The sequence below is a fragment of the Sciurus carolinensis genome, unplaced genomic scaffold, assembly GCF_902686445.1.
Source record: "Sciurus carolinensis unplaced genomic scaffold, mSciCar1.2, whole genome shotgun sequence".
In the NCBI taxonomy this organism is placed as follows: domain Eukaryota; kingdom Metazoa; phylum Chordata; class Mammalia; order Rodentia; family Sciuridae; genus Sciurus; species Sciurus carolinensis.
The window spans coordinates 636,477-662,553 of record NW_025920137.1 but is presented as its reverse complement, the minus strand read 5'-3'; the positions used below and the strand labels follow the sequence as shown (position 1 = coordinate 662,553).

Here is a 26,077-nt window from a genome sequence, read left to right as displayed (position 1 = left end):
GACCAGATGTGTTCTCAGCCGAGTTCTACAAAATCTTTAAAGAAGAGCTCATTCCAATACTTCTCAAAATATTCCATGAAATAGAAGAGGAGGGAACCCTCCCAAACTCATTCTATGAAGCCAATATTACCCTGATACCTAAACCAGACAGAGACTCATCGAGGAAACAAAATTTCAGAACAATATCCTTAATAAACATCCACACAAAAATTCTCAACAAAATTTTAGCAAATCGTATACAAAAACATATTAAAAAGATAGTGCACCATGATCAAGTGGGTTTCATCCCAGGGATACAAGGTTGGTTCACCATCAGGAAATCATAAAATGTATTTCACCATATCAATAGACTTAAAGTCAAGAATGACATGATTATATCAATAGATGAAAAAAAGCATTTGATAAAATACAGCACCCCTTCATGCTCAAAACACTAGAAAAAATAGGGATAGTGGGAACATTCCTTAACATTGTATAGGCCATCTATGCTAAGCCCATGGCTAATATCACTCTAAATGGTGAAAAACTGAAAGCATTCGCACTAAAAACTGGAACAAGGCAGGGATGCCCTCTTTCACCACTTCTATTAAATATCGTCCTTGAAACTCTAGCCAGAGCAATTACACAGACCAAAAAAATTAAAGGGATATGAATAGGAAAAGAAGAACCCAAACTATCCCTATTTGCTGATGATATGAGTATATACTTAGAGGAACCAGGATATTCCACCAGAAAACTTATAGAACTCATAAGTTACTTCAGTAAAGTAGCAGGATATAAGATCAATGCACATAAATCTAATGCATTTTTATACATAAGTGATGAATGTTTGCAAAGGATAATTAGGAAAACTACCCCATTCACAATAGCCTCGAAAAAAATAAAATACTTGGGAATCAATCTCACAAAAGAGGTGAAAGACCTCTACAATGAGAACTACAGAACACTAAAGAAAGAAATTAAAGAAAACCTTAGAAGATGGAAAGATCTCCCATGTTCTTGGATAGGCAGAATTAATATTGTCAAAATGGCCATACTACCTAAAGTGCTATGCAGATGCAATGCAATTCCAATTAAAATCCCAATGACGTACCTTACAGAAATAGAGCAAGCATTTATGAAATTCATCTGGAAGAATAAGAAACCCAGAATAGCTAAAGCAATCCTTAGCAGAAAGAGTGAAGCAGGGGGTATCGCAATACTAGATATTCAACTATACTACAAAGCAATAGTAACAAAAACGGCATGGTATTGGTACCAAAATAGAAAGGTAGATCAATGGTACAGAACAGAGGACACGAACACAAACCCAAATAAATACAATTCTCTCATACTAGACTAAGGGGCCAAAAACATGCAATGGAGAAAAGATTGTCTCTTCAACAAATGGTGCTGGGAGAATTGGAAATCCATATGCAACAGAATGAAACTAAACCCATATATCTCACCATGCATGAAACTAAACTCAAAATGGATTAAGGACCTCGGAATCAGACCAGAGACACTGCAAATTATAGAAGAAAAAGTAGGTCCAGATCTTCAACATGTCGGCTTAGGACCAGACTTCCTCAACAGGACTCCCATAGCACAAGAAATAAAAGCAAGAATCAATAACTGGGATAGATTCAAACTAAAAAGCTTTCTCTCAGCAAAGGAAACTATCAGCAATGCGAAGAAAGAGCCTACAGAGTGGGAGAAAATCTTTGCCAATCATACTTCAGATAGAGCACTAATCTCCAGAATCTATAAAGAACTTAAAAAACTCTATACCAAGAATGCAAATAACCCAATTGACAAATGGGCTAAGGAAATGAACAGACACTTCACAGAAGAACCTCTACAAGCAATCAATAAACATATGGAAAAATGTTCTACATCTCTAGTAATAAGAAAAATGCAAATCAAAACCACCCGAAGATTCCATCTCACCCCAATTAGAATGGTGATTATCAAGAATGCAAGTGACAATAGGTGTTGGAGAGGATGTGGGGAGAAAGGTACGCTCATACATTGTTGGTGGGGCTGCAAATTAGTGCAGCCACTCTGGAAAGCAGTGTGGAGATTCCTTAGAAAACTTGGAATGGAACCACCATTTGACCCAGCTATCCCACTCCTTAGCCTGTACCCAAAGGACTTAAAATCAGCATACTACAGAGATACACCCACATCAATGTTCATAGCTGCTCAATTCACAATTGCCAGATTGTGGAACCAACCTAGATGTCCTTCAATTGATGAATGGATAAAGCAACTGGTATATATATACAACGGAATATTACTCAGTCATAAAGAATGATAAAATTATGGCATTTTCAGGCAAATGGATGAAATTGGAGAATATCATGCTAAGTGAGATAAGCCAATCTCAAAAAAACAAAGTACGAATGATATCACTAATAAGTGGATGAAGACACATAATGGGGGGTGGGAGGAGTTAGTGTTAGAGTTAGAGTTAAGGTTAAGGAGGGGGGCAAGAATGGAGGAAGGAAGGACTGTATAGAGGGAAAAGAGGGGTGGGAGGGGTGGGTGGAAAGGAAAAAAATAACAAAATGAATCAACATCATTACCCTTTGTAAATTTATGATTACACAAATGGTATGCCTTTACACCATGTACAAACAGAGAAACAACATGTATCCCATTTGTTTATAAAAAAAATAAATAAATAAATTTTAAAACATAAAAAAAAAATAAAAAAAGTAAAGTGAAGCACGTGGCACCACAGTACCAGAATTCAAACTATACTATACCTATAGTGAAAAAAAAAACAAAAAAAACCAGAATGGTATGTGCACCAAATAGGCCCATAGACCCATGATACAGAATAGAAGACACAGAGACAAACACACATAAATAAAATTATCCCATACTAGACAAAGGTGCCAAAAACATTCATTAGAGGAAAGATAGCCTCTTCAACAAATGGTGCTGGGAAAAAATTGAAAGCCATGTGTAACAAAATGAAATTAAACCTTTATCTCTCACCCTTCATGAAACTCAACTCAAGGTCAATCAAAGTCTTAGACACTAGAACAGAGACCCTGCGACTACTAGAAGAAAAAGTAGGCCCAATCTTCAACATGTTGGCCTAGGATCTGACTTCCTTCACAAGACTCCTAAAGGTATAAGAAGTTAAATCAAGAATCAATAAACAGGACATGTTCAAACTATAGAGCTTCTCCTCAGCAAAAGAAACAATCAATAATGAGAAGAGAGAGCCTACAAATGGAAAGAAAATCTTTACCACATGCACGTAAGATAAAGTCTGAATGTCTAGGACATATAAACAACTCAAAAACTTAGTATCAACAAACCAATGCCAAACCCAGTAGAATGCAGAAAAAATGAAAGCATGCCTTCTAAAAACTGGAACAAGATAGGGATGCCCTTTAACCACCTCTGTTCACCTGAGTCCATGTCACCCTAGCCAGAGCTATTAGGAAAAGTAGCAAGAAAAGGGATACATACAGGAAAGAAGAGCTAAAACTAGGTCTGTTAGATGAGGAAATGATTGGATACATGAACGATCCAAAAGCAATGCACCAGAGAAAATTCTAAGACTCCTGAACAAATTTAGCAGTGTAGAGGCATACAAAATTAACACCCATAAATCAATTTTATAAGAGTAAACTGAAACAATTCATGGACAATAAGGCAGAACACCAGAAGGTTCTCAAAACAATCCTACATAAAAAGATGAAGATGAAAATAAGACACGCATGTGAAAAGTAAATATCAATAAAGTAGACGAGCAAACGTCAATAAGTAGTGACTCTAAATTTAAAAATAAAGTAAAAGGACATGAGGAAATACATCCCTGTCTACTCTTCACACTGAATGTAAAGGGCTTGATTCTTCAATTAAAGGCATTAAGTGAAATAGTGAGTGAAAAAAATCAAGAGCCAACTGTATCTTGTCTGCAGGAAATACACAACACAGGCAAAGAGACTCACAGAATGAAAGGATGGAAAATGGTATTTCCTTTTCATATAAATGGAAGTCAAAAGCAAGGAAATGTAGGTATTCTCACGTTTATTAAAGTAGACTTCAAGCCACAATTAGCCAGAGATGACAAAGAATATCAGTAACTATTGGTAAAAGGAATAGGCCAAAAACAATGTTTAATCACTGTAAACATTTACACCTTGAATATCAGTGCCCCACATTTAATGAAACAAAAACTACTGAAAGTAAAGGGACAGACAGACCATGTAACATAAGTATGAGTGACTTCAGTATAGCACTCTCAACAATGCCTTAGGTCTTCCAGACAAAAAATTCAACAGTCACTACAGAATTCAACTGTATGTTTGATCAAAAGGACTGTACAGATAGATGTCTATGCAATACTTCCTCAGAGAACAGTAGAATAATCATTATTTTCATAGAATCTCCCCTAAAGCAGACTCAAATTAGGTCATCAAAGCTATTCTTAGCAAATACACAAAAACAATTAAAGTAATTCCTTGCATAATATCAGATCACAATAAAGATCATTTCAAACCCACACCAAGAACAGGACAGAAAAAGTACAATCCCTTAGACAGTGAGAAATGCACTTTTGCATGAAAATGTGTCAACTAAGAAATTTGGGGAAGCATTAAATATCCCTTCAAATCAATTGAAAAGAGAAACAAATCCCAGAATCTATGGGATACAATGAAAGCAGCACTACGAAGGAAATTTATAAATATGGTTACCTTACTTATAAAGTAGAAGAAACTCAAATAAATCACCTGTAGATGAATTACAAGGAATTAGGGAAACAAGAACAAACCAATGCCAAATCCAGTAGAATGAAAGAAAGGATAAATAGTAGTGCCAAAATTATGAACTAGAAAAACAATGACTAACCCAATGATAAATGAAACAAGGAATTGGGTCTTTGAAAAGATAAACAAGATTAAGAATCCTTGAACCAAACTAAACAAGGAAAAGAGAGAAAAGATACAAATTAATAAAGTTACAGACAAAAAAAAAAGGTGGATCTTATAATAGACACCATTCTGAAATCCAGCAGACTATTTTGAAAAGTTAAATGCCAATTAATGGGAAATCCAGAGGCCTATTGGGATAAATTACATCATAAAAACTAGCAAATGGAAAGAAAATTGAAAATTTTTTAGACAGATATGATCTACAAAAATTGAATCAGGAGGAAAGAGGAAATTTAAAGAGAGCAAAAGCATGCCATTGTACTGAAAGAGGAATGAAAAGGTTCCTACAAACAACAGCCCAGGACCACACACATTCATGCCTACATTTTGCCAAAGCCTCAAAAGAAAACTAATACTGATGCTCCTCCCTCAAAAAATACATGGCAATTACAAAACAGGGAGAAAACGGACAAAAATGGCATTATATGAAGGCAATGTCACCCTCATAGCAAAACTTCCCAAAAAAAAAAAAGGAAAGAAACATGTAATAATATTCTTATGATATTTTCAAATGCGCTCATGCAACACCTGAAAATAATTTCAACATTGCATTTAAATGATCATACACCATCATAAAATTGGTTTAATTCCAAAAATTCAAAGACAATTCAACACATGCAAACTAACAGATGTAGTATATCACACAGAGGAATCACGAAAAGAACCTCATGATCATTGCAACTGATGTATAAAAAGCATTTGACAAAATTCAAAGTTACTTCATGGGAAAAGTCTTAAGAAGCTAGAAACAGCAGGAACGTGTTATAGTATTACAAAGGCTATGTATGCCAAACCCAAACCCAGGGGCACACTTAATGTTAAAAAATCTACAGCATTTCCTCTAAAATCAGAAACAAGTAAAAATGTGCATACTCATCTCTCCTATACAAAATAGCACCTGAAATGTTAGTCAGAGCAATCAGACAAGGGAAGGATATACAAGGTAAGAAGTCAAATTATCCCTATTTACTGATTTTCTGAAACTCTTTGAAGGAAGATCCTACAGGCTCTATGAGAAAAATTTTAAGATGTGATAAACAAATTTGGCAAAGTAGCAGAAAACAAAATCAACACGTATCGATAATATTTCTATGCAACAAAAGTAATCCCACTGGGTTTGTGCTCAGTTGTAGAGCATTAGCCTGGCGTGTGTGAGGCACCAGATTCAATTCTCAGTACCATATAAACATAAATAAGAAAAATAAAGGTATTCGATATATTTACACTAAATAATTTAAAAGAACACAATTCCACTGAAAATGAAATCAGGATAACTGACACTTATAATAGATGCAAAAAAAAATTACACAAGACGAAAGAAATCCAAGCAGGTGACAAAAATATTTAAGAAAAATTGCAGAATGATGAAAAAAATTGAGGAAGGTAGAGAGGCTTCATATATTAATGAAAAGGCTACCTTAATATGGGGAAGATAGCCAAGTAGAGAAAGTGGTTCACAGATTTTATGCAATCCCTATCAAACCTCCAACGATATCATTCATGCAACTGGAAAAATTATTCTGAAATCCATATGGATTGAAAAACAGACCAAAAATACACAAAGGAAACCTGAGACATAAGAGCAAAGCAGAGGCCATCACAATACTCAATTTCAAAACATAGGACACAGCAATCATCAGGAAAAGAGCAAGATACCAGTACTAAATCAGAAACACAAAACAGAATTCATGGAAGATACAGAGAAGAACCCACCTGGAAGTCATCTGATATTTGGACACAAGTGCCAAAAACATATGTATGGGAAAGTCAACTTCTTTTTTTGATAAGTGCTGGCAGCAAAGGAAGTGATAAAGAGCATGAATAGAGAATCCACAACATAGGAGGAAATATTTGTCCACTACTCCTCTGAGAGGGCATTAAAAACAAGAATGTATATAGAATTCCAAACACTTACCACAAATACAATTAATCCAATTAATAAGAACTTGACAGACATACCGCAAGAGAAGAAACACACATAGTCAAATATATAAGAAGAAACTGTTCAAAGTATCTAGTAGTCAAGGAATGCAAGTGAAAACTGCAGAGCTTTCTTCTTTTCACAGAAAGAATGGAAATCATCAAGAATATTCATAATAAATATTGGTGAGGATATGGGGGGAAAGGTATACTCACATATTTTTGGTGAGACCACAAATTAGTGCAACCACTCTGGCAATTCATATGGAAATTCCTCAAAAACTAGGAATGGAACCACCATATGATCTAGCAATTCCTATCGCAGGTACATATCCACAAGTTGTAAACTCAGCAGACCAACAGGGATACAATTACATCAATGTCTATAGCAACACAAATCAGAGTAGTCAAGACATATTGAAAGGATCATAAATTAGGTATACAAACAGAAAGAAGTGTAACTCTGTCTTAAGAAATGAAATAATGCCATTTGACAATGAAGGGTTGGACTGGAGAATATCATGCTAAAAAATAAGGTATAAGAGAAAACTGAGATTTCAAATGTTTTCTCACATAGGCAGTGGCTAAAGCAAACAAAGAGGAACGAATTAGGGATGGATATGATTAAGATCAATGAGAGATTAATAAAATGGAAACAGCTTCATGGGGAGGAAGGTTAAGGAAGGGGAGGGAATTTGCAAGAATCTGACAATATTATTCTTCATGTATGGAAATATATAATGGGGATATCCTCCTTTCTAATATATCTATGATTTAAAAATAAATGAGTGGAAGATAGGTCAGTACAGTAGAAGAAGGTGAGGGGGGAGAGGTGAGGGAAAGGAACAGGGGGAACCAGCGTCTGAAATGGTATAAAAAACATACATTTATGATTATATCAGTATGAACCTCACTATTATGTACAGGATTAATGCAATGTAGGAGCAAGAGCAAAGGTCTCAGGAAAGTGGATGTCATATGTAGAAGAATGGAAGTAGATCTCTATTTCTCCACTCGAAGAAGACAACACAAAAAGGTTAACAGCCCTAGATATAAGAACAGAAACCTACAACTATTTGCAGGAAATTTGGGAAAACATCTCAGCATATAGACATGGAGGATGGCTTTAGGAAGAAAAATATTACTGCTGAGGAAATAACAGCACAAAGAGATAAACAGGAGTGCATCAAAATAAAGCCTTCTGAAGAGCAAAGGCAACAACTAAAAGAGTGATGAGACAGTGTATACCATGGGAGACAATGCATGCCAGTTAAGTTTTGACACAGGATTAGCATACTAAATATATAAACAACTAAAGGAATTCAGCACTGGAAGGAAAAACAACCCTTTTAATCAATGGCAAATGAATAGACAGTTAACTTAAAGGAAAGGTATAATCAGTCAGTCTTACATGAAAAGAGTCAATATCTTTTGCCATAAGGGACATGAAAATGAAAATTATGTTGAGATAACATTTTACCCAATTCAGCAAGCAATACTCAAGAATACACAAATAAACACTGACGAGGATCTGCGTAATAGGAATGTATCAGTACTCTTCGTGAGGATGCATATTATTACTTCCACTACAGGAAGCAGAATGGAGGGTAATCTTCAAATTAAAAATAAAATTTCCCATGACCTGGTTATAACACTTCCCACTAGTATTGAAAAAATACAGTCAGCATACACACAATGGATTATTATTCAGTCATAGAAATGGTGCCATGTGCAGGAAAGTGGATAGAACTGGTCGGGACCGTGTTAAACAAAATAAGCCACACTCAGAACGTGAGTGTGAACGTGAGTGTAAACGTGAGTGTAAACGTGTCATATGTGAAAATTTTCATCATGAAATGTGTAGGAAGACCATAAGTGGAAAGGGTGAGAAAAAATTTGGAAGGAAGAGGAAATGGTAAGGCTATATTCTGAGACTGATATTCACCAAACTAAGTTACACACGTATACGAGTATGACACAGAGAAACCCTCTATCCTCTATAACAAATGTGCTATGGTACGAAACTTTGACCATCTTAATTATTTTCAGTCAACAATTACTTAGTGCTAGGATACAATATGTATACCAAGTATCGATGAGAAGGGAAGAAATTTTTTATTAAGTATCTAAAATATGTAGGCATATATTTCTATGTATTTTATACCATATAATCATAAAATGATGTTGGTGATGTTATCTCGCACCCTGCTTCCCAGTCCCTCCACAATGTTAGGTGAATGATGGAAGACAAATTTTCACTCGGTGCAGAAGGTCCTCCTCTTATACATTAATGAATCTGGCTCCTTCCCTTCCTTTACGGGTCAACTTTAATTTCATAGCTGGGATAATTTTCAATAATTCCAGAATTCCCCTCACAGACCTATCCACCTCTGAACTATATATAAAATCGTTAAATATAAAAGAAATGAGAAGTATATTTTCTTCCACTTTTTACTTATAATGAATTCTGAGTCTTTCAGGGGAATCGAGTCCATACTTCTGCTATCCTTAACTCCACTATTTTTGTTGGGTTTTCATTACATCCTTTGTCTTCACTCTCTTATTCAGTCTACATATTTACATTTGCTCTTTATAAAGAATACTTCCCATTTTCCGTCTATCTCACCTTCAGGTTCAACTAACTACTCATTTAATTTTCACTCTAATTCATTCCTTTCACAGTAAGGATACCCAAAAATTATTTACTCCCACCAACTTATACAAATCTCCATCCTCTACATATGTCTCTCTTGGCGCTGCACTTATTTTCTATTGTGATCTAGTAGGGGCCTCATATTTCTGTTTAGGATCACTACCATCATTATGAGGATACGGGAGACAATAAATTTTAAAAAGGGATGGAGAACAGGTATTAAAAGACACCTTACCTTTGGGAGAGGTGATGACAGGGGAGCATCACACAAGCTCTTTTCCTTGACATGGCTTTTACTACCAGTTGAAACCATATGTTCTCTTTCACTCTCAGCAATATTGTCAAGCAAGGTCCCACGTTTTGGGTTCCCAGTGTCACATTTTACTTTTTCAGTAATAAAGTAAAAAAAGTAGATGAAACTCTCTATTATTTCAAGGTAATAAACAGCATAAATGGGGACTCTTCAAAGAGATTACCATCATTCCTGGATTGGTGCAACTTTTCACACACTTCTCCTTTTCCTTCCCAGACAAACTAGGAAAAACAGAAAAAAACATAAAAACGTTAATGAGCAACCATGAAATACACTTTCTTGTCAGCAGCTCCCAGATCATTTTTGCAAAAAGACCACATCTTAATCGACAATGCAATACTTAGTACATACAAAAAATTAGAGATAATACCTTGCACTGCATCCGATTATATGGAATGGTTTAGAAATCAACAACATAACAAAACATAGAAACTACACTAACAACTCTAGATTAAATAATGCACTATTAAATGGCCAATGTATAGCAGAAAATCAGGGATGAAAGTTTAAAATGTTTAAACGTAAATGAGGATAGGGGCAAAACATATCCAAATCTCTGAGACACTATGAAGGTGGTTCTAAGAGGAAAGTTCATAGCACTTACCACATTCATTAAAACAATTGAAAGTTAACAAATAAATAACCTAACATTACATCTCAAAGCCCTGGAAAGAAAAGAACAAATCAACACTAAAATTAGAAAAAGACTGAAATCATTACAATCACAGCCAACATCAATGATTCTGAAACAAAGTTTCAAAATAATTGATGATAAAAAATTGGTTGTTAAAACAAACATGTACTTACAAACTTTAACCTAGCTGAAACAAGAATGAAAGAAAAAAATCAAATTCCTACAATTTGTGAATGAAAGAAAACGAAATATCACCACAGAATACACGGAAATTGAGACGATAATCAGAAATATTTTTGAAAACTTATACTCCAATAAAATAGTAATCATGAAGACATTGACAATTTTCTAGAGAAAGAATACCTACATAATCTGAGCCTTGAGGACATAGAATAGTTTAACACATCAATATCAAGCAATAAAATTGAACATACTATCAAAAGCCTGCCAGCAAAGAACAAACCAGGACCCAATGGAATCTCAGACAAGTACAAATAGACATTCAAAGAGGAACTAACATCAATCCTCCTCTAACGATTCTACGAAAAATTAAAGGAAAGTAATCTTCCAAGGTCATTCTGTGAACCTAGTGTCACCATGATTTGAAAATCAAACAAAGACACACCAAGGAAAAAAACTTCAGGACAAAAATCCTGAGAACATCAATGTAAAAATTCTGAATAAACTACTGGGAAATTGATACCAAAACTTATTAAAAATGATAGCACAACATGATCAAGTGGGTTTTTTCACAGGGATGCAAGGTTGGTTCAACATACACACATCAATACATGTAATTCACCACATCAATGCACATAAAGACAAGGATCACATGATTATCTCAATAGACATAGCAAAAGCATTTGAAAAGATAAAGATTCAAAACATAAGAAAACAGAGATAGAAGGAATATATCTGAACATTGTAAAAGCTATTCATACTAAATCTAAGTCCAAATCATTCTTTTTTTTCTTGTTGTTCTCATTAGTTGTACATTACAGTAGAATGCATTCATACATTTTGATAGATCATACATAATGGAGGGTAAGTTATGATTCTTCTGATTTTACATATTGTAGGATCACTTCGGTCATGCAGTCAGATATGTACATGAGGTAAATAATGCCTGTTTCACTCTATTATGCTTCCTACGCCCATACCCCTTCCTGTCCCTTCACTCCGCTTTACATAATATAAAGTAACAATATTCTTTCCTCTCTACCCCGCTATTGTGAACTAACATCTGCATATCAGAGAAAATTGGGCCTTTAGCTTTTTGCTTTTAGCTTATTTCACACAAAATGATATTCTAAGGCTGCATCCATTTACCAGCAAAGACCAAAACACTATTCTTCTTTAAAGCTGAGTAAGGCCTTTCTGCAAAGAGCCAGCTCCGGGTCGCGCAGTCAGCGGCGAGCTCCGGCCCACAGGCACCTTCATGGACCAGGGCACGGCAGCCAGGTACTTCCCCAGGCAGCCCTGCTCCCTCCAGCGGAGGGCTCCTTTCATGGCCAGCTTCTCGGAGCAGGCCACCCAGTGAGAGCCTTTCTGCACAGACCCAGCTCCAAGTCCCGGAGCCAGCAGCAAGCTCCAGCCTGCAGGCAGCCTCTGGGACCCGGGCAGGGCAGCCAGAGACTTCTCCAAGCAGCCCTGCTCCCTACGACGGCAGGCTCCTTCCACGGGGTGATCCAAGATGTCGGACTGGAGGGTGACTTCATCTCCTATCCCTCCAGAACCCAAGATTTGAGAGGGGGAGGCATTGAGAGTCTTGGACTAAAATAGGGCCATGGGGTGAGTCTCCCCCACCGGGTGAAGCTCGGCCCAGGCGGCAGGTCCGGACAGGGGCAGTTTCTCAGAGCAGGGCAGGGCAGCTAGAGTCTTCCCCAGGCAGGCCTACTCCCTCCGGCAGCGGGCTCCTTCCACAGCCAGCTTCTCAGAGCAGGCTGCCCAATAAGAGCCTTTCTGCACAGAGCCAGCCCGGGTGCAGAGCAAACGGTGAACTCCGGCCCGCAGGCAGTCTCTGGAACCAGGGCAGGGCAGCCAGAGACTTCTCCAAGAAGCCCTGCACCCTCCAGCAGCAGGCTCCTTCCACGGCCAGCTTCTAGGAGCAGACAGCCCAGTGAGAGCCTTTCCACACAGAGACAGCTCCAGCTCTGGAACCAGTAGCAGGCTAGGGGCAGCTTTCTTCGGAAGCACTGCATTATCAAGTTCCTCCAAGACTTCAGGCTACTGAAGGCTGGGAGGTGATATACTGGAAATATACAGGGACACTATAAGCCAATAGAGGAAATCTGCAATACCTCAGAGTACCACTGATATCTGACCAATATGAGAAAACAAGGGAAGAAAATGTCCCAAACAAACCTAGATATTATATCAATAAAACCCCATGACAGCACAGCAGAAGAAATGTTAGAAAGGGAGTTCAGAATGTACATAATTAAAACAATCAGGGAAACAAACAAGGAGATGAAAGAGCAAATGCAGGCATTGAAGGAGGAGATGAAAGAGCAAATGCAGGCATTAAATGATCGCACCAATCAACAGTTAAAAGACCAAATACGGGAAGCAAGAGATCATTTCAATAAAGAGTAAGAGATACGGAAAAAAGAAACAGAAATCCTTGAAATGAAGGAAACAATAAACCAAGTTAAAAACTCCATAGAACGCATAACCAATAGGATAGAACACCTGGAAGACAAAACCTCAGACATTGAAGACAAAATATTGAATCTTGAAAACAAAGTGGCAAAATAGAGAAGATGGTAAGAAATCATGAACAGAATCTATAAGAATTATGGGATATCATGAAAAGGCCAAATTTAAGAATTATTGGGATTGAGGAAGGCTTAGAGAAACAAACCAAAGGAATGAACAATCTATTCAATGAAATCATATCAGAAAATTTCCCAAATCTGAAGAATGAAATGGAAAACCAAGTACAAGAGGCTTATAGGACTCCAAATATACAAAATTACAACAGAACCACACCAAGGCACATTATAATGAATATACCTAACATACAAAATAAAGACAGAATTTTAAAGGCCGCGAGAGAAAAGAATCAAATTACATTCAGGGGGAAACCAATACGGATTATCAGCAGATTTTTCAATCCAGACCCCAAAAGCTAGAAGGGCCTGGAACAACATTTACCAAGTCCAGAAAGAAAATGGATGCCAACCAAGAATCTTATACCCAGCAAAACTTACTTTCAGATTTGACGACGAAATAAGATCCTTCCATGATAAATGAAAGCTAAAGGAATTTACAAAAAGAAAGCCAACATTACAAAACATTCTCATCAAAATATTCCATGAGGAAGAGATGAAAAACAATGATGCAAATCAGCAACGGGAGGAACTAGCCTAAAGGAATAGCCAAATAAAGGAGAAAACAAATCATGTCGAAAAATAAAAATGAGTTAAATGACTGGGAACACAAATCATATCACAATAATAACCTCACATGTTAATGGCCTAAACTCATCAGTCAAAAGACACAGGCTGGCAGATTGGATTAAAAAGCAAAATCCAACTATATACTGCCTGCAAGACACTCATCTCACAGAAAGAGATACCCATAGACTAATGGTGAAAGGATGGGGAAAAACATACCATGCACATGGACACAGCAAAAAAGCTGGAATATCCATCCTCATTTCAGATAATGTGGACTTCAAGCCAAAGTTAGTCAGAAGGGATAAAGAAGGACATTTCATACTGCTTAAGGGAAGTATAAATCAGTAATACATAACAATCATAAATATCTATGCCCCAAACATTGGCTCATCAATGTACGTCAAACAAATCCTTCTTAATTCCAGAAATCATATAGACCACAACAAAATAATAAGAGGGGATTTTATCACACCTCTCTCACCACTTGATAGATCTTCCAAACACAAATTGAACAAAGAAACCATAGATCTAAATAACACAATCAACAATTTAGACTTAACGGACATATATAGAATATACCATCCAACAAAGAACAAATACACTTTCTTCTCAGCAGCACATGGATCTTTCTCTAAAATAGACCATATTTTATGCCACAAAGCTACTGTCAGCAAACACAAGAAGGTAGACATACTACCTTGTACTCTATTAGATCATAATAGATTGAAATTAGAAATAAAACAGAATAAAAAACAGAAACTTCTCCAATTCCTGGAGATTAAAAAATACACTATTATATGATGAATGGATAACAGAAGACATCAGGAGGGAAATAAAAAAATTCTTAGAAGTAATCAAGAACAAAGACACTTCATATCAAAATCTCTGAGACACTATGAAAGCAGTACTTAGAGGAAGATTTATTTCATGGGGTGCATTCAACAAAAGAAGTACAAATCAACAAATAAACGACTTAACACTACAGCTCAAAGCCCTAGAAAAAGAAGAGCAGACCAACACCAAAAGTAGTAGAAGACAGGAAATGGTTAAAATCAGAACTGAAATCAACAAAATTGAAACAAAAGAAACAATCAGAAAAATTAACAAAATAAAGAGTTGGTTCTTTGAAAAAATAAACAAAATTGATAAACCCTTAGCCACACTAACAAAGAGAAAGAGGGAGAAAACTCAAATAACTAAAATTCAGAATGAACAAGGAAATATCACAACAGACACGAGTGAAATAAAAAACATAATTAGAAGCTATTTTGAAAATCTATATTCCAAAAAAACAGAAAACCTCGAAGACATCAACAAGTTTCTAGAGACATATGAATTACCTAAACTGAACTAGGAGGATATACACAACTTAAATGAATCAATTTCAAGCAATGAAATAGAAGAGGTAATCAAAAGCCTACCAACAAAGAAAAGTCCAGGACCAGATGGGTTCTCAGCCGAGTTCTACAAAACCTTTAAAGAAGAGCTCATTCCAATACTCCTCAAACTATTCCATGAAACAGAAGAGGAGGGAACCCTCCCAAACTCATTCTATGAAGCCAATATCACACTCATACCTAAACCAGACAGAGACATATCCAGGAAAGAAAATTTCAGACCAATATCCTTAATGAACATCGACGCAAAAATTCTCAACAAAATTTTAGGAAATCACATACAAAAATATATTAAAAAGATAGTGCACCATGATCAAGTGGGTTTTATCCCAGGGATGCAAGGTTGGTTCAACATCCAGAAATCAATAAATGTCATTCACCATATCGACAGACTTAAAGTTAAGAATCACACGATTATTTCAATAGATGCAGAAAAAGCATTCAATAAATACAGCATCCCTTTGTGCTCAAAACCCTAGAAAAAACTGGAATAGTGGGAACATTCCTTAACATTGTAAAGGCCATCTATGCTAAGCCCACAGCCAATATCATTCTCAATGATGAAAAACTGAAAGCGTTCCCCCTAAAAACTGGAACAAGGCAGGGATGCCCTCTTTCACCACTTTATTCAACATCGTCCTTGAAACTCTAGCCAGAGCAATTAGACAAACGAAAGAAATTAAAGGAATACAAATTGGAAAAGAAGAACTCAAACTATCCTTGTTCGTTGATGACATGATTATATATTTAGAGAAACCTGGAAATTCCACCAGAAAACTTTTAGAACTCATAAGTGAATTCAGTAAAGTAGCAGGTTACAAGATCAATGCTCATAAATCCAATGCACTTTTATACATAGGTGATGAATCTTCAGAAAGAGAAGTAAGGAAAACTACCACATTCACAGTAGCATCAAAAAAAATAAAATACTTGGGAATCAATCTCACAAAAGAGGTGAAAGACCTCTACAATGAGAACTACAGAACACTAAAGAAAGAAATTAAAGAAAACCTTAGAAGATGGAAAGATCTCCCATGTTCTTGGATAGGCAGAATTAATAATGTCAAAATGGCCATACTACCAAAAGTGCTATACAGATTCAATGCAATTCCAATTAAAATCCCAATGATGTACCTTACAGAAATGGAGCAACCAATTATGAAATTCATCTGGAAGAATAAGAAAACCAAAATAGCTAAAGCAATCCTCAGTAGAAAGAGTGAAGCAGGGGATATTGCAATACGAGATCTTCAACTCTACTACAAAGCAATAGTAACAAAATCGGCATGGTATTAGTACCAAAATAGACAGGGAGATCAATGATACAGAATAGAGGACATTGACACAAACCCAAATAAATACAATTTTCTCATACTAGACAAAGGGGACAAAAATATGCAATGGAGAAAAGATAGCCTCTTCAACAAATGGTGCTGGGAAAACTGGACAACCATATGCAACAGAATGAAATTAAACCCCTATCTCTCACCCTGCACAAAACTCAACTCAAAATGGATCAAGGTCCTCGGAATCAGACCAGAGACCCTGCATCTTTTAGAAGAAAAAGTAGGTCCAAATCGTCAACCTGTTGGCTTAGGATCAGACTTTCTTAACAGGACTCCCATAGCACAAGAAATAAAAGCAAGAATCAACAACTGGGATAGTTTCAAACTAAAATGCTTTCTCTCAGCAAAGTAAACTATCAGTAATGTGAAGAGAGAGCCTACAGAGTGGGAGAATATCTTTGCCACTCATACTTCAGATAGAGCATGAATTTCCAGAATATATAAAGAACTCCAAATACTCTACACCAAGAATACAAAGAATCCAATCAACAAATCGGCTAAGGAAATGAACACACACTTCACAGAAGAAGATCTACAAGCAATCAACAGATATATGAAAAAATGTTCAACATCTCTAGTAATAAGAGAAATGCAAATCAAAACTACCCTAAGATTCCATCTCACCCCAAATACAATGGCGATTATCAAGAACACAAGCAACAACAGGTGTTGGCGAGGATGTGGGGAAAAAGGAACACTCATACATTGCTGGTGGGGTTGCAATTTAGTGCAGCCACTCTGGAAAGCAGTATGGCGATTCCTCAGAAAGCTTGGAATGGAACCACCATTTGACCCAGCTATCCCACTCCTTGGCCTATACCCAAAGGACTTAAAATCAGCACACTACAGAGATACAGCCACATCAATGTTCATAGCTGCTCAATTCACCATAGTCAGATTTTGGAACCAACCTAGATGTCCTTCAATTGATGAATGGATAAAGAAACTGTGGCATATATATACAATGGAATATTACTCCGCAATGAAGAATGATAAAATTATGGCATTTGCAGGCAAATGGATGAAATTGGAGAATATCATGCTAAGTGAGATAATCCAATCTCAAAAAACCAAAGGACGAATGATCTTGCTGATAAGCGGATGATGACAGATAATGGGGGGTGGGAGGGGTTTGTGTTATGGTTAGGGTTAGGTTTAGGGTTAGGGTTAAGGAGGGGGGCAAGAATGGAGGAAGGAAGGACTGTATAGAAGGAAAAGAGGGGTGGGGGGGGAAGGGAAAAAAATAACAGAATGAATCAAACAACAACACCCTGTGTAAATTTGTGATTACACAAATGGTATGCCTTGGCTCCATGTACAAACAGGGAAATAACATTAATCCCTTTTGTTTACAATAAAAAAATAAATAAATAAATAAAAATAAAGCTGAGTAATACTCCATGGCGCATGCATATGTGTCTCTGTATGTTTGTGTGTATGTATGTAGTGTGTGTGTGTGTGTGTGTGTGTGTGTGTGTGTTTTATAAAACACATTTTCTCTATCCAGTCATCTGTAGAGGGGAACCTGAGTTCATTCAATAATTTAGCTATTGTGAGTTGAGTTACTATAAACATTAATGTGACTGTGTCATTCTAGTATGCTGATTTTAAAAACTTTGAGTATAAGCCCAGGAGTGGGATAACTGGGTCAAATACTGGTTCCTTTCCAAAGTTTCTGAGGAATCTTCATAGTGCTTTCAATAATGTTGCACAATTTTGTTTTCCACCAGCAGTACATAAGTTTCCCACATTCTCATCAACATTTATTGTTGCTTGTATTCTTGAAAATCACTATTGGAAGTAAAGCACGAGACACAATTCTGGAACTCAAACTATACTATACCTATACTAAAGGACAAAAAAAAAAAAAAAGAATGGTATGGGCACCAAACAGGACAATAGACCAAAGTAGACCAAAGACACAGAATAGAAGACACAGAGAAAAACCCACATAAATAAAATTGTACCATACTAGACAAAGGTGCCAAAAACATTCATTGAAGGAAAGAGCCTCTTCAACAAATGGTGCTGGGAAAAAATTGAAAGCCATGTGTAAAAAAATGAAAGTAAACCCTTATCTCTCACCCTTCATGAAACTCAACTCAAGGTCGATCAAATCAGACACTAGAACAGAGACCCTGCAACTACTAGAAGAAAAAGTAGGCCCAATACTCACCATGATGGCCTAGGATCTGACTTCCTGAACAAGATCCCTAAAGGTATAAGAAGTTAAATCAAGAATCAATAAACGAGACATGTTCAAACTATAAAGCTTCTCCTCAGCAAAAGAAACAATCAATAATGAGAAGAGAGAGCCTACAGATGGAAGGAACATCTTAACCACATGCACGTAAGATAGTCTGAATCTCTAGGACATATAAACAACTCAAAAACTTAATATCAACACAGTTCTAAATGTAGAAAAAATAAAGCATGCCTTCTAAGAATTGGAACAAGATAGGGATGCCTTTAGCCACTTCTGTTCAACAGAGTCCATGTAACCCTAGCCAGAGCTAATAGGCAAAGAGAGCAAGAAAAGGGATATATATAGTAAAGAAGAACTAAAACTAGGTCTGTTAGGTGAGGACAGATTGTATACCTGTAAGACCCAAAAGCAATGCACCAGAGAAAATTCTAGAACTCCTGAAAAATTTACCAGTTTAGAGGCATACAAAATTAACACCCATAAATCAATTTCATAAGAGTACTGAAACAATTCATGGACAATAAGGCAGCACTGCAGAAGGTTCTCAAAAGGATCCTACATAAAAAGAAGATGAAAATAAGATGTGCATGTAAAAAATAAATATCACTAAAGTAGATAAGCAAATGTCAATAAATAGTGACTCTAAATTTAAAAATAAAGCAAAAGGACATGAGGAAATACATCCCTGTCTACCCTTCACACTGAATGTAAATGGGCTTGATTCTACAATTAAAGGCATTAAGTGAAATAGTGAGTGAAAAAAATCAAGAGCCAACTGTATCTTGTCTGCAGGAAATACACACCACAGGCAAAGAGACTCACAGTATGAAGGGATGGAAAATGGTATATCCTTTTCATATAAATGGAAGTCAAAAACAAGGTGAGGTGGGTATTCTCATGTTTATCAAAGTAGACTTCAAGTCAAAATTAGCCAGAGATGACAAAGAAGATCAATAACTATTGGTAAAAGGAATAGGCCAAAAACAATGTTTAATCATTGCAAACATTTACACCTTGAACACTAGTGCCCCACTTTCATGAAACAAAAAATACTAAAAGTAAAGGGACAGATAGGCCATGTACCATAAGTATACTTCAATATACAACTCTCAACAAAACCTATGGCATCCAGAAAAAAAATTCAACATTCAACGGAGTTCAACTGTACGTTTGATCAAAAGCACTGTACAGATAGATGTCTATGCAATACTTCCTCAGACAACATTAGAATAATCATTATTTACATAGAATTTTCTCTAAAGAAGACTGGAATTGTCATGAAAGTTATTCTTAGCAAATACACAAAAACAATGAAAGTAATTCCTTGCATAATATCAGATCACAGGAAAGAATATTTCAAACCCACACCAAGAAAAACACAGAAACACTACAATCCCTTACACAGTGAGAAATGTACTTTTGCATGAACAATGTGTCATCAAAGAAATTGGGGGAAGCATTAAAAGTCCCTTTGATTCAATTGAAAAAAGAAAAAAAACAGAACATATGGGATACATTGTAAGCAGCACTAAGAAGGAATTTATAAATATGGTTACCTTACTTATAAATCAGAAGAAACTCAAATAAATCACACTTGGATAAATTTCAAGGACTTAGGGAAACAAGAACAAACCAATGCCAAACCCAGCAGAATAAAACAAAGGATAAATAGTTGTGCCAAAATTTATGAACTACAAAAAAACAATGACTAATACCAATGATAAATGAAACAAGGAGTTGGGTCTTTGAAAAGATAAACAAGATTAAGAATCCTTGAACCAAACTAAACAAGGAAAAGAGAGAAAAGATACAAGAACTAATGCTGATGTTCCTCAAAAAATAGATGGCAATTAAAGAAGGGGAGAAAACTGACAAAAATGGCATTATATGAAGGCAATGTCATCCTTATACCAAAACTGCCCAAGAATAAAACAAGGAAAACCTTATTTAATAATATTTTTAAGATATTTTCAAACGTGCTCATGCAATACTTCAAAACAATTTCAATATCGCATTTAAATGATCATACACCATCATAAAATTGGTTTAAATCCAAAAACTCAAAAGACAAGTCAACACATGCAAACTAATAGATGTAGTACATCACACAGAGGAATCACAAACAAAAACCTCATGATCATCACAATCGATGTATAAGAAGCCTGTGACAAAATTCAAAGTTCCTTCATGAGAAAAGTCTTAAGAAGCTAGAAACAGCAGGAACTTTTTATAGTAATACAAAGGCCATGTATGCAAAACCCAAAGCCAGGGGCACACTTAATGGTGAAAAGTCTACAGCATTTCCTCTAAAATCAGAAACAAGTAAAACATGTGCTTGCTCATCTCTCCTATACAAAATAGTGCCTGAAATTTTAATCAGAACAATTAGACAAGGGAAGCATATACAAGGTAAGAAGTCAAATTATCCCTATTTACTGATTACTGACACTCTTTGAAGGAAGATCATACAGGATCTACCAGAAAAATTTTAATATGTGATAAACAAATTTGGCAAAGTAGCAGAAAACAAAAACAACAAGTATCAATAATATTTCTACACAACAAAAGCAATCCCACTGAGGGCTGGTTTGGGCTTGGTGGTAGAACACTAGCCTGGCGTGTGTGAGGCACCAGGTTCAATTCTCAGTACCATATAAAAATAAATAAGAAAAATGAAGGTATTCAATACATTTACAACTAAATAACTTAAAAAAATACAATCCCACTGAAAATGAAATCAGGATAACTGAAACTCATAATACATGCAAAAAAAAACAATAGACAAGAAGAAAGGAAACCAAGCAGGTGATGCAAATATTCAAGGATAATTGCAGAACAATGAAAAAAACTGAAGAAGATAGAGTCTCCTCATATATTAATTAAAAGGCAACCTTATTTGGGGAAGATAGCCAAGTACAGAAAGTGGCTCACAGATTTTATGCAATCCCTATCAAACCTCTATCGAAGTATTCACGCAACTGGAAAAATTATTCTGAAATCCATATGGATGAAAAACAGACCAAAAATACACAAAGGAAACCTGAGACATAAGAGCAAAGAAGAAGGCATCACAATACTCAATTTCAAAGCAAAAGACACAGCAATCATCAGGAAAACAGCATGAAAACAGCACTAAAACAGAAACACAAAACAGAATTGATGGAAGTTACAGAGAAGAACCCACCTGGCAGTCATCTGATATTTGGACACAAGTGCCAAAAACATATGTATGGGAAAAGCCAACTTCTTTTTTTGATAAGTGCTGGCAGCAAAGGAATTGATAAAGAGCATGAATAGAGAATCTACAACAAAGGAGGAAATATTTGTCCACTACTCCTCTGAGAGGGCATTAAAAACAAGAATGTATATGGAACTCAAAACACTTAACATCAAATACAATTAATCCAATTAATAAGAACTTGACAGACATACCTCAAGAGAAGAAACACACACGGTCAAATATACATGAAGAAAATGTTCAAAGTAGCTAGTAGTCAAGTGAAAACTGCAGAGTTTTCTTCTCTTCACAGAAAGAATGGAAATCATCAAGAATATTTGTAATAAATGTTGGTGAGAATGTGGGGGGAAAGGTACACTCACACATTGTTGGTGGGACCACAAATTAGTGCAACCACTCTGGCAATTCATATGAAAATTCCTCAAAAACTAGGAATGGAACCACCATATGATCTAGCAATTCCTATCCCGGGTACATATCCACAAGTTGTAAACTCAGCAGATCAACAGGGATACAATTACATCAATGTCTATAGCAACACAAATCAGAGTAGTCAAGACATATTGAAAGGATCATAAATTAGGTATACAAACAGAAAGAAGTGTAACTCTGTCTTAAGAAATGAAATAATGCCATTTGTCAATGAATGTATAAAACTAGAGAATATCGTGCTAAATAAAATAAGTCTTATGAGAAAACTGAGATTTCAAAAGTTTTCTCACATACAGGGAAGCTAAAGTAAACAAAGAGGAACAAGTAGGGATGGATATGATTAAGTTCAATGGGAGATTAATAAAATGGAAAGAGCTAAATGGGGAGGGAGAAGGGATCAGACAGGGGAGGGAACTTGGAAGGAATTTGACAATATTACTCTTCATGTAAGGAAATACAAGATAGAAAATCCACCTTTTATGTATAACTATGAATTAAAAATAAATAAATAAATGAGTGGAAGATACATCAGTGCAGTAGAAGAAGGTGAGTGGTGAGAGGTGAGGGAAAGGAATGGGAGGAACCAAGGTCTGAAATGGTATAAAAAACATACATTTATGATTATATCAGTATGAACCTCACTATCATGTACACGTTTAATGCAATGTAGGAGCAAAAGCAAAGGTCTCAGGAAAGTGGATGTCATATGTAGAAGAATGGAAGTAGATCTCTATTTCTCCACATGAAGAAGACAATACAAAAGCTTTAACAAACCTAGATATAAGAACAGAAACCTACAACTATTTGCAAGATTTGGGAAAACATCTCAGCATATAGACATGGAGGATGGCTTTAGGAAGAAGAATATTACTGCTGAGGAAATAACAGCACAAAGAGATAAACAGGAGTGCATCAAAATAAAGCCTTCTGAAGAGCAAAGGAAACAACTAAAAGAGTGATGAGACATGTATACCACGGGAGACAATGCATGCCAGTTAAGTTTTGACACAGGATTAGCATACTAAATATATAAACAACTAAAGGAATTCAGCACTGGAAGAACAAACAACCCTTTTAACCAATGGCAAATGAACAGACAGTTAAATAAAGGAAAGGTATAATTGGTCAATTCTTACATGAAAAAAGATTCAATAACTTTTGCCATAAGGAACATGCAAGTCAAAATTATGTTGAGATTCCATCTTACCCAATTCAGCAAGCAATACTCAAGAATACACAATAAATACTGATGAGGATCTCCATAATAGGAATCTATCAGTACTCTTCCTGAGCATGCATATTATTACTTCCACTACAGGAAGCAGAATGGAGGGTAATCTTCAAATTAAAAATAAAATTTCCCATGGCCCAGTTATACCAATGCTCACTGGTATTGAAAAAATACAGTCGTCATACAAACAATGGATTTTTATTCAGTCATAGAAATGGTGCCATGTACAGGGAAATGGTTGGAACTGGATGGAATCGTGAGTGGTGAACAAAATAAGCCACACTCAGAAGTAAACAGGTCATATGTGAAAATGGTCATCATGAAATGTGTAGGAAGACCATAAGTTGGAAGGGTGAGGAAAAAATCTGAAGGAAGAGGAAATGGTAAGGTTGTATTTTGAGACTGACATTCATCAAACTAAGTTATACACAAATAGGAGTATGACACACAGAAACACTCTATCCTCTATAACAAATGTGCTGTGGTACGAAACTTTTACCCTCTTTTTATTTTCAGTCTACAATTCCTTAGTGCTAGGATACAATATGTATTCCAAGTATCAATGAGAAGGGAAGTAAAGAAATTTTTATTAAGTATCTAAAATATGTAGGCATATATTTCTATGTGTTTTATACTGTATAATCATAAAATGATGTTGGTGATGTTATCTCACACCCTGCTTTCCAGTCACTCCAGTATGTCAGGTGAACAATGGAAGACAAATTTTCACTGTGTGCAGAAGGTCTTCCTCTTATACATTTATGAATCTGGCTCCTTCCCTTCCTTTATGTGTCAACTTAAATGTCATAGCTGGGATAATTTTCAATGATTCCAGAATTCCCCTCACAGACCTATCCACCTCTGAACTATATATAAAATCATTAAATATAAAAGAAGTGAGAAGTATATTTTCTTCCATTTCTTACTTATAATGAATCTTGAGTCTTTCAGGGGAATCGAGTCCACACTTCTGTTATCCTTAACTCACTATTTTTGTTGGGTTTTCATTACATCCTTTGTCTTCACTCTCTTATTCAATCTACATATTTACATTTGCTCTTTATAAAGAATACTTCCCATTTTCCGTCCATCTCACCTTCAGGTTCAACTAACTACTCAATTAATTTTCACTCTAATTCGTTCCTTCCACAGTAAGGATACCCAAAATTTATTTACTCCCATCAACTTATAGAAATCTCCATCCTCTACATATGTCTGTCTTGGTGCTGTACTTATTTTCTATTGTGATCTAGTAGGGGCTTCATATATCTTTTTAGGATCACTGCCATCATTATGAGGATACTGGAGACAATAAATTTTGAAAAGGGATGGAAAACAGGTATTAAAAGACACCTTACCTTTTGGACAGGCGATGACAGGGGAGCATCACACAAGCTCTTTTCCTTGACATGGCTTTTACTACCAGTTGAAACCATATGTTCTCTTTCACTCTCAGCAATATTGTCGAGCAAGGTTCCACGTTTTGGGTTCCTAGTGTCACATTTTACTTTTTCGGTTATAAACAAAGTAAAAAAAGTAGATGAGACTCTCTATTATTTCAAGGTAATAAACAGCACAAATGGGGAGTCTTCAAAGAGATTACCATCATTCCTGTATTGGTGCAACTTTTCACACACTTCTCCTTTTCCTTCCCAGACAAACTAGGAAAAACAGAAAAAACATAAAAACTATAATGAGCAATCATGAAATACACTTTCTTGTCAGCAGCTCCCAGATCATTTTTTCCAAAAGACCACATCTTAGTCTACAATGCAATACTTAGTACATACAAAAAATTAGAGATAATACCTTGCACTGCATCAGATTATAATGGAATGATTTAGAAATCAACAACATAACAAAACATAGAAACTACACTAATAACTCTAGATTAAATAATGCACTACTAAATGGCCAATGGCTAGCAGAAAATCAGGGATGAAAGTTTAAAATGTTTAAACGTAAATGAGGATAGGGGCAAAACATATCCAAATCTCTGAGACACTATGAAGGTGGTTCTATGAGGAATTTCATAGCACTCACCACATTCATTAAAAGAATAGAAAGTCAACTAATAACCTAACATTACATCTCAAGGCCCTGGAAAGAGAAGAACAAATCAACACTAAAATTAGAAAAGGACTGGAAATCATTACAATCAGAGCCAACTTCAATGAAAGTGAAACAAAGTTTCAAAACAATTGATGATAAAAAATTGGTTGTTAAAACAAACATGTACTTGATAAAACTTTAACCTAGCTGAAACAAGAATGAAGGAAAAAAATCAAATTCCTACAATTTGTGAAAGAAAACGAAATATCATCTCAGAGTACAGGGAAATTCAGACGATAATCAGAAATATTTTTGAA

At 35.8% G+C, this 26,077-nt stretch overlaps 1 protein-coding gene across 1 annotated transcript in view; it reads right to left on the bottom strand.

Annotated features, from left to right (window-relative positions):
- Positions 1-25,326, bottom strand: part of LOC124974196 (putative coiled-coil domain-containing protein 144C) — a 68,135-nt gene extending 42,809 nt beyond the window's left edge. The window contains exons 1-2 of the mRNA XM_047537648.1: positions 25,312-25,326; positions 25,067-25,215 (exon numbers count right to left, since the gene is read on the bottom strand). Coding sequence (XP_047393604.1) covers positions 25,067-25,144 — 78 coding nt within the window. The 5' untranslated portion in view covers positions 25,145-25,215; positions 25,312-25,326. The remainder of the gene's footprint in view (positions 1-25,066; positions 25,216-25,311) is intronic.
- Positions 25,327-26,077: the final 751 nt, after the last annotated feature.